Raw genomic sequence first — 14,796 nt, forward strand, 5'->3', positions numbered from 1 at the left:
GCCCCCAGGGACCCCTGCACATTAGCAGGGATTGGGTCCTGCTGTACTCGATTTGCCCACCTACCTCTGATTGAAATGCCTGCCTCTGGCAGGCTGGTATTAAATCGAGCCCCAGATGAAAGAAGTTGCAGTCGTTGCTTCCCTGTGAACCGTCCCTTTGTGTTAACTGATGCTTTGCTAATTGCACACAGGCAGACATCCAGAGCAGGCAGAGAGCTTGCTCTGCGCTGGAAGCTGGGGAGCCAAGGAACTGATGGACAGGTTAGCATTTTGGCTGAGGAGGAATAAGGGCCCCAAGAGAACCAGAGAAGAGGAAGGGAGTTACCTCATCGGCTTCCAGCAGCCAAGGCAGGGTTGTCCTCCAAGAGGTATTTCCTTAAGCTTCATCCAGTCCGAATTTAGTTGCAACTTTTATGAACAATAAAGGCTTCCACTGTTTCCCTTGGAGGACCTGGAAGGAATCCAGATAGATTTTGGTGCTGAGAAGCAGATTCTGTTATTAATGTCAGCCTAATAATTTCTTCCCATCTCCTTCCCACCTTTCTTGCCATTCATACTCGTAAAAAGCCTACAGACAGTTATCAAGTCCAGTCCACCCTCTACTTTAGCTCCTTCTGAAATGACAGACAGAACTGTAACCCCGCGTCTGGCTTTGGGGTCTGTGAGAGCATTTGGTGTGCCTGTACCAGACCGGTGTGCCTCAGGGGAAGCCTGGCAGCTCCGCATGTAAACCCCAAAGTCAGCAGCACAGTGACATGGGGCTCGGCTGACCTGGGGAACAGCTCGTGGCCAGGAAGGCGCTTCCCTGCAGAGCAGCAACCCTTCCGCTGCTGGGCCCACGGCGCTGGGAAAAGGGCTGTGACCAGGGCCCAACTGGGAGCGGGCGGCTGAGAAAATTCTCTGCTAAAAATAGCTGCGAGAGATGTTTAAGGAGAAAAACAAGCTAGGGTCTGGGAGAAGTTCTCAGATATGTGGCTCGCTCAACTCCCCTAGGACAAGGAAACTTTGAACCTCGCTGGCCGAGGCTCGTTTCTGCTCTGCTAACCAAGCTTGCTGTGGTCAGGAATCCAGGTTGGGACAGGGCAGAAGGGCTTTCGTCCTCCCTCTCTCCCTCTTTGCTCTGACGTTGCCTTATTTCCCCTTGCTTCTCCTGCTAATTTATGCCAGCGTCTTCCTAGCAGTGCTCCCTCTGCATCCAGTGTCTCATCTGTGTCTGTCAGTGACTTCATTTGGGCTACCTTTAATTCCTGATGTGCTTCCTAAAGAAATCTGTTGAACCCTGCAGCACAACTCCCTCTGCAGGTCTGAAGCCTGTGCTCGGGCTGATGGTAATGAGGTAAGTCCTTTCGGATCTGTTACCGTGATTCAGGGCAGCCCCTGGAAGGATATTCCCCCAGCTCATGTCTTCAGGCCTGCGCGTGGCCTGCTGAAAGCAGTTTTCCCCTGCAAATCTGCATCCTTTGTTCTGACAGATTTGTTACAAAGCTTCGAAGCGGCCGTCTCCTGCATGGAATGACAGCAGTGGTTTCACAGGCTCAGGGTATCGAGCTCCTAGGCAGCTGTGAGCACTCCCTCGGTGCCCGCAGTCACTTGCTGGCAGCATCCATTTGTACATGTTCTGTGCATCACATTAGCTACACAATTGTTTTATACCCCGGGCTAGAATTATACACATGAAAAAGAGAGGCAAAATGATACTGTAAAATCTGAAAGAAAAAAAAAATGCTCTTAAAAGGAGAGCTGTTTTCAGCCTTGTCATAAATGCTTTCTGTGTGTGCTTGCTCACGCCCTCTCCCGTTCCCTTCCCTAGCCTGCTATCAGCTCCTGGCTCTGACGACTGCTACTTCTCCCCAACTCCCATTTTCCACAGGAAGATGACATGGTTGGTCTCTGATAAGCAGAACTTCAAATTTGTGCTTTGTTGGTCAAGCTATAGGCTGGAGGAGACCTAGGGATCAAGAGATTAGAGTCACAGACAGAGGAATAGAGGATTATAGGCTAAAACCCTGTGAGTCTCTGTATTGATGGTTGGGACACAGCCAGACACTAAAGAGCATTGCAAAGCCTGGTGCTGATAGCATATCCGCTTATTTCCTGTCTTTGCATTTCAGGCAGCTTTTGATACGTGTGTCCTCATCAAAAGGCAGGGTCAGGCAGGTATTGAGCACCCTAGCTCCCGGGGAAGTCAAATACCTGCTGAGACCAAGTCTGTGCATCGGCTGGCACTCAGCCTGGAAAACGTCACTTTGGCTTATGAGATTCTCAGCAATCCTTGAGTTAAATTCCCACACAAGGGGAAAAAAAAAAAAAAAAAAAAAAAAAAAAAAAAAAAAAAAAAAAAAAAAAAAACACTTGTCCCACTTGCCCCTTTCCTGTTAGAGATCATTCTCTCTCCCTGAGCCTGTCCACAGGTCCCTGCCATGCATCACTGGCCTGACTGTACCCTGGAGACTTCCTTTAACATCTGTCTGCTGCCACGAGAGCCTGTCGGGAGGAAGGGAGAGGACAGGAGGAAGACCATTGCCTCTGGCTCTTATCACAGTTATCAGCTGGTTCCCTCCCACTTGGCACTAATTTGGTATCAGCATCTGCCACTTTGAGGAGGAAAGGGACTTGCTGAAGTGAAAAATAATGTAGGATGTGCCAATATGGCAATTCTTGGGGCTGGCTTGGAAAAGAATGGAAGGCAAGTGGGAATAGGCAGGAAGGGCTGGTTTCAGATTTGCCCTGTGCAAATAGTCCCGCTTGTCTTTAGTGCTCACCGCTTTTGTCCTCTACTTTTGCTGTTGTAAGGTCACAGAAGTGACCGTCCACTGCGGGCTGATGTTGTGCATTCCTTACTCTTCTGTAACTTCCCAATCCTCAGTTTCTTCCTCCAGTGAACTGGGGCTGTACATCCTTACAGAACTGGAGGGGACACTGAATTTGAGGAGACCAAAGCTTAACTGATGAACGTAAAGCCCTGTTAGAGATGAAAGTGATCACGGGGAAACACTGCACAAGAGTCTCAGCAGACATCCAGGGGCCCAGCCAGTTGTATTCCTTGGGTTTTCATGTCCTAAAGCAGAGGTGGGGATGAGCTGACCTTTTGAGGTCTGCTCCTGTCCTGTTTTCAGTGAATGCACTAATTTTCATGGTCAAGTATTGGCTGTGAGCCTGCCCAGCGTGAAGATGTAATTAAGCTGTTCATTTGTTAATGAAAATGGCACAAACAATGCTCAGTACAATGTGACCGTTTTAATACATTCCTAGCCAAGTCATCTGTAATTATTTCCTTGTTGCCTTATTTCTCTTCTGGCTTTTGCCAAAAACTTGGTGCCTACGTAATTAGCAGCTCCTCTGCCTAATGGCCTTCCCTCAGAGCCACACGGCAAGGCCACCTGCCCCTGTTTTTTCCTTCTGGAGGCAGTGTAACATTGCAAGCCCAAAGCATCTGTGCAAGGGGCTTGACCTCAGAGGTCAGTAGCAAGGCAAAATAAATGATCTGGGCAAGACTTAATCCCTTGGTTAGTGGTATCTGATGCAACGCAGGAGCTGTGTGCCGTGCTCCCTGATGCTTACCCAAGGAAAATGAGACTTTCAGTTCAGCCTCACATTTCTTTCCTGGGAAGGGAGGAGCAACTCAGGGCTGCAAGGGCAAGTAATGACAGCGTCTTCTCTGCACAGCTTTCCTTTACGTTTCCTTCCTGTTCCCTCTGATTACTCCTTGTTCCAGATTTTGAGAGGGAAAGTCAGACTTCTTCCATCTTTTCTTTCGGTTGGACTCTATGATCTGAGTAGGTCCCTTCCAGTTCAGGATATTCTATGATTCTGTTAAACTCTCTGACACTTTCTACTTCTGTCTCTATGGTAGTAGATTTTAGGTATCCAACCACGTATTGCTTCATTCCTATCTTGCACATATGCGCTGTCCTCTCCCAGAAAGTCCTTTCCCAGAAACTGGGATATGAGTTGGGCAAAACAGGAGAGCTAGGACTAGATTAAGGTGTTGGGCGAGGCACGTCCAGCCACATCTATGAAGTATTAAATGCCTATCTTCCTCGTGATGTCAACAGCTTTTAAATACCTTTGCGGAGCTGGCTCTTGGTCTCTTGAATGATGTCTGTTCTGATGGGTGAAGAGCTATTTCATCAAGATGGGGTAAGTAGGTTAGGCCCATCGGCCTAGGAGCTTCCTCACTGGGTCACCTCACTCTCTCCTAAAGCATCCCTCTGCTCTTAGGAAGAACAGGGCATGACAACCTGCCAGAGGACTCAGTCCGAGCTCAACATGTCCAGTAAGAGCTCAGGCTTGTGCTAAGACATTGAGTAAGCACAAACTCTCCCTGTTCAGACAGCTCTGGAGCACGGCTCGTGATGCCTCCTGATAGCACAGGCCTCAGGATTTGCAAAGCAGGTGGTGTGCAGATCTCATCACGAGAACAGGCTGCCTCGTGTTTGTGAGAGCGCAGATATGCTGCGCCTTAATCCCCCTAAACATGCCGTGATGCCATGAGCAAAACCACAACCAAAGATTGTGAAATTCCTACCTCCAGAAGGCCTTGTCAGATGGGTACGTGAAGCAATGTGTCTGCAGCTGCAACCCGACACAACAAAACCAGATCTTGGGAAAGCATCAGAAAGCACCGTGCAGTCTTCACCAGGCAACACCTATGTTTCCTTCCCTGCATGGAAGAGAGGAGGAATGTTTGTCTGGTGAAAGAAGCTGCTTTGCAGAGAGGCTTTTGTCTTAAAAGGGCTCTGTATCTGCTTGCTAGCAACTTGTTTCACGACTAAGTGGGGGTGTGTAGGCTGTATGTATACCAATGGCTTTGCTGTCTGATTAGGAGGTAGAGCAGCAAATCCTCCTGTCCAAGAGGGAGAAGAAAAAAGAAAAAGAAAGAAAAGAAGAAGAAGGAAAAAAAGGACTGTGTGCATGGTTTGGATGCTAATGGGCCTTGTCTGCAGCAAATACAGTCAGGTCTTTAAGGTGCTGGTTTAAATTAAGAGCTTTAAACAGGTTAAGATTTTATTCCACGACTCCATTTACAGACAGACATTCCCTTGCCTTCTCTAGTGGTGAGCAGGAAGAGCAAATTATGAGCAAATCCTGAAATGCTCACATCTTCAGATGAATGCAAATATTCAATCATCTTCCACGCAGCTTTGTACTGCGGGGTCCTGGTCCTGCTGAGACTACCAGAGACTCCCATATTACAAGCATTTAAGAAGAAACGAGTGCCATCACCTAGCTACGTAGGAGAGGAGGAAAGCACAAGGCAGTACCACGCGGAGCACCAAATACCGCTCTGTACCACTGCATTTGCCTTCCGTAGGTTAATCATGCTCCCCGTTCCCTGCCCAGGCAGGCACATCTCCTCTGTTTGTAGGTGTCTATCAGAGATTTGGCAACCCTTTAAGTGAGCACTACAAGCCATGCATCTAAAATAAGCCGTGCTGTTTTATGATAGCTGGTAAAAATAAAGCCTTACTAGCGCAGGCAGTTATAACAGCGTACAGGATTTACAACCGAGTGGGTTTTTTCCAGGGTGGGCTGGCCGCAGTCTGGTGATGGCCTTTTTATAACCGTTATCAGCCCCCACACAGCCCAGGTCCATCTGTTACTTAATTTGGACGGAGACACTCCTAGGCTTTTGTTTGCTAATCTCTTGCTGCACATCTACATTGTTCGCTCGCGGGGCAGCCCACCCGTGAGTCAGGCTTGGCTTGCTGGTCTCAGGCTTGGCGCCACGGAAAACTGGGATAAAAGAAAGGCATGCAGCTCCGTCTGGTCACTGAGCAGCACAGTCCACTGCCTTGTTTGTGTCAGCTTGGTGGGGCTTTTAACGGGGGTCTTGGATGCGAGAGCAAGCGTACCAACAGCTCCTTCCTGCTGGACTGGAGGCACGGTGGGAAGTTAAGGCTGAGTGCTATAAAACAAATACCTCTGACTGCATTTGTAGGTGTTGGCTGGGTTTTTAAACAGGCCTAAATGAGCTGTCATGTAGAAAGTTATGGCGAAATACCTAAAAGTGTGTATGAGGATCAATAGCCAGCCTAATCTGCACTGGAACTCAGGGAGAACGAGGTATGCCATTCATTCCCTGACTGCACGCTCATGTGCCCGCTATAAATCCAGTCTTTATATATATCTCAAGTACATTTAAGTCCCTTAAGCTATTACAAAACCCCAGCCAAGGGACAGTCAGACCGAAAAATAAATAAATACAAAAATAACAAAACAACTCAAAACTTAGCAGGGCCAGAGCACAGTAGGCATTTTTTGGTATCTTATTCCCACACCAGACCATATTGCCTATCCTGTGCCACCTTGTCTACACTGGCACAAATTGCATTGCAGAGTAGGAGTGGGGTATGCTGGTGACAGAGAGGAGGAAAAAGAGCCTGAGAGAAAAGGGATGGATATTTCACAGTGCAGAAGGCAAGATGTTTCTGCACTACAGGGTTTGTGTTGATTTTCTGAAAATGAGCTGCATGCAGAAAGCTGGCCTCTCTTCCTTGTCTTATCCAGTCCGGCAGACAGTACCGTGCAGCTTCCTTTGCTGTCCCTCCGGAGGCTTCTCACAAGTTTAACAGTTATCTTCCTTCCTCCTGCACGCCCACCACGCTTGTAAAGCAGGGGCAGCGCCGGGGTCGGCTGGGCTGCCCCTACCAGCGAGGCTCCTCTCATGCCTGCTGCTCTCCTCACTTCTGCTCTGCCAGCCCCGGCTGTTTCCTTCACGCCAGCTCCCAGTGCCGAGGATGGGTGCTGCCGGGGGCACCTCCAACCTGGCAGTCAGAAAAAGAAACGACACGCGGAGCACTTGGCTATCACACTCCCAACACCTCGCCGTGGATCGCGCTCCGCAGCGCTCCTACTGCACCAGGAACCACCCGGGAGGCGAAGGTGCCTGCCGAGGCGTGTGGTTTACAGCAGCTTTCCTGCGTGGCTTCGATGCGTTTCGAATTGCAAATGGAGCGACAGCTTATTGATGACGGCCGCCCCAAGAAAGGCATATTTTTGTTCCTTTAGTGGGTAGGTGCTTAAATACAGCTGCGTGGTTTTGTACTGCTTGTGCCTGACAGTGCATTAACTAAAATTACCGTGTCAGATAACTGCAGGATTGGCAAGGAAGGGTTGGACTATGCTGCAGCACAGACTGATGGCAGCAACTTGCATCAATTTTGTCCTGGTCATCCTTTTTACATTGCTTACAACACTTAAAGAAAAAATAGTTTACTTCCTTTCCAAACTTCTGCTTGAATTTTTAAACAGATTTAAGAGATTTGGATGGAAGGAGACAAAAGGTCAGGCTTCACATTCAACCCCGTACAGAGATAGGAGACTTAGCACAGTCTAGATGTCTATAAAGCTGCTAGTTTATTTCTTCTGTAGGTTCAGCGCAACATTTTAAAGTGATTCAGATACCATGAGTCACAGTAACAAGTATGGGCTGGATCTCTTCAGCTAAAAGAAGTGCCATAAGAATATGCTATAGACTTCAGTGCCGTGTCCTGGATTCTATTTCGGAGAACTGATGGCATTTGAGATTCAACCATATGTCTGGCTGAGCCTGTAGTACATACAGATCTGGTAGGTATTCAGAGATTTAGTACATACAGATCTGGTAGGTGCGTCTGTTGTGGCATGCATGCTGCTCTGGAAAGGAATGCGGGTCTGTGCGCAGCCCTTCCACACATCCTGGGTGCCGAGGCCTTTGAAGAGAAAGTTAAATAACACAAAACCTTCGCCGATTATTTGCGCTGGGCTGAAAAAGGCCTAAAGGAGCAGCTTTGGAAGAAACTTTCTGGAGGTGACGGTTGTCGCTAATAACGATGATTTGGCACGCAAAACCAAGCAATGCACAAGTGCGGTGACCAAAGGGAACACTTGCCAGCAGCAGGGCAATGTGACATAGCACAGATGCCCACCCTGCGCCACCAGGGGAGTGCTAACAGCTGGGAAGCACCGGCCTTGTGCAGATTTCTCCAGCCCTGGAGAGACTTTGAAAGAGGGATAGCACAAAGCAATGCTAAGAAGAGCTGCAAAGGTGCTTTGCAACTTCTTTACAATCTATGTGGTCACTTGGGAGGTTTGGTTTGCTCCCTGCACAGTTGTAGCCTTGTCGTTATTCAGAGCATGCTACTTGCAGCCTTCTTGTGCCACACACAGAAGAATAAATCTGGCTTAGCAGTGATTTAAGCAGCCACATTGATCTCTGCCCACAGTCAATACTTGTAATAATGTGAGAACCTCTTGCACGGTCTCCAAGGACTCAGCTTCTGTCTAAAATTTGTTGTCATCCTGCTTTGTGCCTGAGGGATTGACCTAAATCTCTTGTGTTTAATGGGTGGGAAATATCATGCTGTGAATAATTTCTGAGAAATGCTATGGGGCCAGAGCATGATGGAGCCCTCCTGTCTTGGAACAAATACTTGCCGAGTCATAACTCCTTGAGGATAACACATCATCATGGTAATGTGTCTCTACCTTCAACCTGTGCTGTAGCTGTAGGAGAACAGAACAAAACAGTTCGGTTGGAAGAGACCTTCAAAGATCAGTTCTTCAGTCAGACTGTTACCGTGCTATCTACTTGATGGGACACTTCTTTTGGGAGGGGGGAAAAGGATCTTTTGTAAACGAGAACATACAACAGGAAAACAAATTGGAGCATCCAGTTGCCTTTAAGGAACAAGGAGCCTTTGCCAAGTCCCTCTCCCTCCCCATCCTTCCTTGCCAAAAGGAAGATTTATAAGATAGTACAGACCAGATAGATGGCGTGCAAGCTGTCTTCCACAGGTCTTCAGGTGCATCACAGCTCTCCATAGCCACCTGCTACACCAGGAGAAAGCTATCATTTGAAGAACTGCTCCTGATGAAGCAGGGAGCTGTCCCTGAAGATGGCACCACCTACAGCTTGCCCCATTTTGAAAACCAGGGCCACCTGCCCCAAGCAGGCAGCAAAGCAGGAGCTCCACAATTAAGGCTGAGTGCTCAGGCCTGGGCCCTCAAGGCAAGACCTGTTGGTTCCCAAAACAGAAATCTCACTGCAGAAGGAATCAAAAGACTTGTTTGTATGAAGGGCCCTACAGCCGAAAACGTGTCCAAAGATTTCAAAAGGGTCTTTCCAAGCCTGGAAGCAGAAGGCCTGATAGAAGTGGGCTCTGCTTCACTTAGCAGACTTCAGCAAATTACTTGTGGTTGCTTAGACCACTTCTGATAGAAACGAACCCAAAGTGGAGCATCTGCTCCGAGCTGCGACAAGTCAGCTCTGAAAGTGGCGTTCTCCTGACTCACCTAAGTAAAGCAGCAGCAGACTGCAAGCAAAATGCTCACTGCACTGCCCTGTTACTCATTTCAGCTCTGATGCAGAAGACTTTTCCCAGGCAGGCACATTATAGTCATGAGCACTGTCATCTTGTTCGATATTGGATTTCTCCCAAATGCGGCGTGAATGTCTCCAAATGCAGAAGGGGGAAGGGTGGAGAGGTCCTGCTAAGAGCAGTGCTGCTGGGCCAGCTATTACTTTGCATCACCCGGTGGTTTTTATATGAATAACCATTATTTTGGACACAAAGGCAGCTTCTAAACCTTGCCAAACTCTAGCTCTCCCCAGTGGTATTTGGGGTATAAGAGCTGAGAACCAAGGCACTGAGGAAAGCATCAGCAGCTAACAAGCAGTGGATGATAGGAATTGACAGGGAACATTTCAGAAATGCTGAAAGGATTTCAGGTGTTCAAGGCCCTGGAGCTTTCAGTCGGAGCAACTCTGCAGCTCTTGGGCATTTCTCGGAGTGCTGCCTTGCTCTGTTTTGTCTGATCCATTCCACCGGAGGAGTTTTGCCCCCACATTGTCAGATATTCTCTTTGTCGAAAAGCTTTCCACCCTGGAGGCCAGCACGCAGGAATTCCAGCTGTCTGTCATGATGCTGAAGATCTTTTCTTTTCCTCTGCATCTTCTTTCAGCTGCCTTTTCTGCTTTCAATTCAGGTTTGTTATGACTTTTTTACTCTGAGAGACAGCCCTAACCTTTAGATACATCTGTTTTCATGTCATTGAGGCACTGGCTTCCGTCGTCTTTACTTTGCTGGTTGATCGAATGCCCAGTGAAGTCGGTGCGTATCCTATTCTAGATTTCAGCAATCTTCTGATTGGGTTTGTAACAGCAAAGCTGCATGTGGGGTCATGGCATACTGCTAGAGCTGATTATCCAGCCCTGATTATAGTGTGTATAACCGTCTGTAAGACAGGGCTTTGGAGCAGCCACTGTTTTGCAGAGTCTGAGAGGTGATGAGCTTTGCAAGAATCAGGACACCCAGTTCCAAAATACCCTCTGGGATGAAGGCATGGCTTGCCTCTGCTCTCTGGTTCGCTTTCTTCCTCCTGTGCCATGCCAGAAACTGCCTGCTTGTGTCCCTCTGCCTCAGGAGGTCTGTTGGTGAGTGTGGGTATCCCGCAGGACAGGAACGTTGTTGGTACCTGCTCTGGTGAAATGCACGGCAGAAGGGACACAAAAGGCAGATTTTTCAAAAGAAAATAATATGCAAAAGGGGGAAAATGACTGTATAAATTGGAAACATGTTGGAGTTCAGAGCAAGGACAGTAAAGGGAAAGAGCTTGTGGTATAAGGATGCAACGTTGCGTGACTGAGCGTTTTTTCCTAATGTGAGTCTGGCTGGGACTCTACCCAAAGCACCGAACTCCTGTTTTCTCCTGAATTGCTGTCCTTGCATGATTTACTACCTTGAATTTACATTACCACACTGAGTCTTAAAATACTTGAACATACAGTCAGCATGTGCTAGAGACCTGGCACATTTCATCTTCAAGGAACTGACCAAAACCCATTAAGACTGCCCTACTTCTGTCTCTTCCTCGTTATCGAATTAATTTGCAGAAGGACACATTCACTCTTGCATTACCAGAATGAGAATAACTACCATCAAAATAAGCATAAGGCATGAAGAGATGTCTTATGCTGTAACATTGATTTTGTGCCATTTTGGTAATATTCCTCTTTTAAGTGCTGCTTCTAACAATCATAATTTCCTGTATTTACTCCAGGACTGCTAAATAAACATAGGCCTTCAGGACTGGCATTGGTAGCCAGGAATAGCTTTTATGTAGAGAAGTGAGTCCTCCTAGCTGTCTTGAGAAGTTGGCTCAGCAGGCAGCGTGTTTCTAGCTGGGTGACTTATGAGCTGTGCTATTCCTTATTACCTTCTGTTTGTTTTTGCAGGCTGCAGACTCTTGGCCGTGGAGCTGACATCCAGCAACACCAAGCCCGTGGTGCAGGAATTCCAGAGTGAGTGCCGTGGGGGCCCGCTGGCTGCCTGACACCACTGCTGCACTGCCCTCTGCCTGGAGCTTTGTATCAGTCCAAACAATTGAGAAAACCTTTGCTTGGTGCTCATGGTTATCTGGGTTTCTTGGGCAAGGCAGAACTGCTGAGAGCTTGAGGTTCAGCAAAGGGCTTAAGAATATGTCTGCCTCGCTCTCTGTTTTCAAAACGCTTGATTGGAAGGGTTTGTTGAAGCCCCCTGAAAGCCATTGGTATTGCAAAGTATCTGCCTAAGTGCTTTTTTGAACTGGATCCCAAATGGAGGGAAGGCAGCCGCTTTGCAATTAATACACTGAAAAGGGCTTCGGGAAATGTCTATTTTACCTTGGCCCTAATACAGCCTGCAACGTGATCCTGGGTGAGCCAGCACCAACCCTGCTGTGCTGCCTTCTTGTGTAGAGATGGAGATGATGATGCCTCCCTCAGAAGGGGCTGGATATGCAGGATTTATCCATGGTCCCCAGGTCACTTGGGAGGACAGCGTGTTGTCGGTACATCACCAGACACCACCCAAGGAGATTCTGCAGTCCTGACTCACGCTGTATGCTCTGATTAACAGCAAGACAGCGCCATGGACTCACCCTGTCATAAGGTCTTGTTTGCCATACATCAGAGCCCGAAGAGAACAGTGTGTTCATTTCTCTCCATAGCTGATATCTGTACGGCTATTATTTTTGCTGGCCAAAATCCATCTTCCCCAATAGCTCCTGGAACCCAGCGGTGTTTCTGTTTGTGAGGCACATGAAAGAGAAGGCTTTTGCTTTGTGGGCAGCGTCTCCTAATAAAACAGAGTGTGAGGCTGCTTAAAGCAGAGCAAAAATACAGCTGCTTCCTATTAATCTGTATTATTTCCTTTATTTCTCTTTCTAGGTGTTGAGCTGTCCTGCATCATTAAATCCACCGTAACGGCAGATCCCAGAATCGAGTGGAAGAAAATCCGAAATGGCGAAACCTCTTACGTATTTTTTGACAATAAAATGCAGGGTATGACGACGCATTGTTCTCTTAGGCTTCCAAAACCAGCCTCAGTACAAAACCAGCCTGAGTACAACTGAGAACAAACAACTCAGGAAAAGGCTGCCTTGCTGCTTTCTTCTGGAACTAGAGTTCAGCAGTAGAAGTACAAGGTGGAGAGAAAGAGCAGGATGTTATTTGCCCTCTGGCAGGTCATTATTGACAGTTTTCAGTACCGAGCCAGAGAGCTGGAGTGAGATCCTAGGTAGGAAATGATTAAGAAAGCAAATGCTGCAGCTTCCTTTCTCCAGCACCTGGTGGTCCCAGTCCTTGTGTGGTCACTGGGTGCCTGGGCTCTCAGGACTAGACACCAACCTCGTCTGTCTGTCCTCTGAAATCTGAGAGCTCCACCTGGGCTTCCCAAGGAGTCTGTGCTGAGCTGCCAGTGCTTACTGCTGAGGTCGCAGGGTGCTTTTTCCTGGGAGCGTGCAGTTAGGAACAGGCAGTGAAACTCAAACATGGGGCTGCCAGTAAGGCTTGACTCCACCTGGAATTATTCCAAGATCACAGCCACTTTAAATGGGACCAAGAACCATAGCTGAGTGAATCTCACAAGGGAGACAAGACCTGAGGCTGACTCAAAATCCAATTTTGCCACAGTTTTGGAGATTTGGGGTGGTGCCTGCTAGTTCATCCTCTTACATGGTGAGCAGCAGTTCTCCTTTGTGGTCACTGCAGAGAGGAAGGCTCTTAACTTTAGAGCATCAAGTTCCTTTCAAGTGGTTCTCTGGACTCCAGAAAGAGTCCAAGACCAACCACTTCACTCAGACGCCTGAAGTTAGTTTGTGTGACTATCTTGAATTTTATCTCTCTTTCCTCTGTATCAGGAGACTTTGCAACTCGTGCAGAAATTCTGAGCCGGACATCGCTGGTGATTAAAAACACCACCCGGATGGACACTGCCACGTACCGCTGTGAAGTGGCAGCACCTTCTGATACCAAAACCATAGATGAAATAAATATCCAGCTCACAGTCCAAGGTACTGCTGCACGTCCAGATACTTTTACAAGTGCTGCTAGCTAACAGAAGCCGTGAGTCTTTCCAGAGTTGAAAAAGTGTCATTCAACAGACTTTGGAACTTGTTGCTTAAAACTGGAAATAGCTGAAAGTTTGATGCCTCTGTAGCCCAGCCATCTTAGAAACTATGTCAGAAATTATTTAGTTTTACTCAGCAGTAATGTTCACATGGTTTGTGTCTCCTCCAGTGAAACCTGTGACTCCCAGATGCGTAGTGCCTAAAGCTGTACCCGTTGGTAAGACAGCCTCCCTCCACTGCCACGAGAACGAGGGTTACCCAAAGTCTACTTACAGCTGGTATCGCAACAGCGAACCTTTGTCACCAGACACAAAGACAAACACCAAATTCCAGAATTCGTCCTACAGCTTGAACCCCACCACAGGCACTCTGGTAATGCCCTGATGGATATGATTGAGACTTGTGTTGCTGGACAGGTTCTTTCTAGGGTTGCTTCTGAAAGAAAAATGTCATTGTGTGGCTTTCCAGGAGGGTATAATTTGGAGAACTGTTCTAGGATGTGGGTGATTTGGGAAAAGGAAGATTAATATGATAGATGAAGATATTACCCTAGCTGTTTGATATCGATCACTGCTGATACCACTTGCCTTTTTACGAAGAGGGAGGAAAATGTCTCATGGCCCATCACGAAGCTTGGCAAATGGAGAACTGTGCGGTCAGAACTGCTCCTCATGCTCCTGTCAGGCCTCAGAATTCCCTACAATTATCTTTTCCTTGTGAATCCCTGAAGCAACTCTGGTCCTGCTTTCTAACATGTTAAAATAACCCTCATGGTGCCTTTCCCTTTCCTCTTCACCAGGTTTTCCACGCTGTGCACAAAGGCGACACAGGCCGTTACTCCTGCATAGCAACAAACGACGCAGGTTTTGCCAAATGTGAGGAGCAGGAGATGGAAGTCTGTGAGTGGCCCTGCATATTTCTTGGCATTGTCGATTAATAAATCACCACACACAAACCTCATCACCAAGGGGAAGAAGAGGGACATCCTAGAGCATGAAGTCATTTCACCTTTCTCGTAGCCCCTAACACAGCTAACTTTTCCAGGAAGGAATCAGGACGAGGTTTCTGAAGTGTTTTCGAAGCTGAGCAGCATTAAAGGAGGAAATCAGAGAGTAAAACTGCAAAGTCTCAGAAGGCAGCATCTCTAAAAGCTGCTTATTCTGAGTCAACAGGCACCCTTGCTGTGCTTTACGCAGGCCGTACTGCTGATAACCCACTCTGTACAACACAGAGAGGTTCCAAAAGTATTGTAATATCTAGATAACAGGTACACGGATATCCAAACTATCAAAGAAAGAACACAGACGATCTTTAAGGATACTCAGTATCTGTAGAGGGGATTTTTGTTACTTTTCTAAATTTGTAGAACAAAGTTGGTGTTACTCATATTAGGAATTTCAGTTTCCTAACGATGGTCCAGTCAGT

The 14,796-nt window shown here is 47.5% G+C and overlaps 1 protein-coding gene across 1 annotated transcript in view; it reads left to right on the plus strand.

Annotated features, from left to right (window-relative positions):
• Nucleotides 1–14,796, plus strand: part of JAM3 (junctional adhesion molecule 3) — a 33,323-nt gene that overhangs the window by 13,514 nt on the left and 5,013 nt on the right. The window contains exons 2-6 of the mRNA XM_032201785.1: nt 11,219–11,284; nt 12,191–12,304; nt 13,162–13,314; nt 13,541–13,743; nt 14,171–14,270. Of these exons, the coding sequence (XP_032057676.1) occupies nt 11,219–11,284; nt 12,191–12,304; nt 13,162–13,314; nt 13,541–13,743; nt 14,171–14,270 (636 nt within the window). The remainder of the gene's footprint in view (nt 1–11,218; nt 11,285–12,190; nt 12,305–13,161; nt 13,315–13,540; nt 13,744–14,170; nt 14,271–14,796) is intronic.

Source organism: Aythya fuligula, chromosome 22 (genome assembly GCF_009819795.1).
Source record: "Aythya fuligula isolate bAytFul2 chromosome 22, bAytFul2.pri, whole genome shotgun sequence".
NCBI classification, from domain to species: Eukaryota; Metazoa; Chordata; class Aves; order Anseriformes; family Anatidae; genus Aythya; species Aythya fuligula.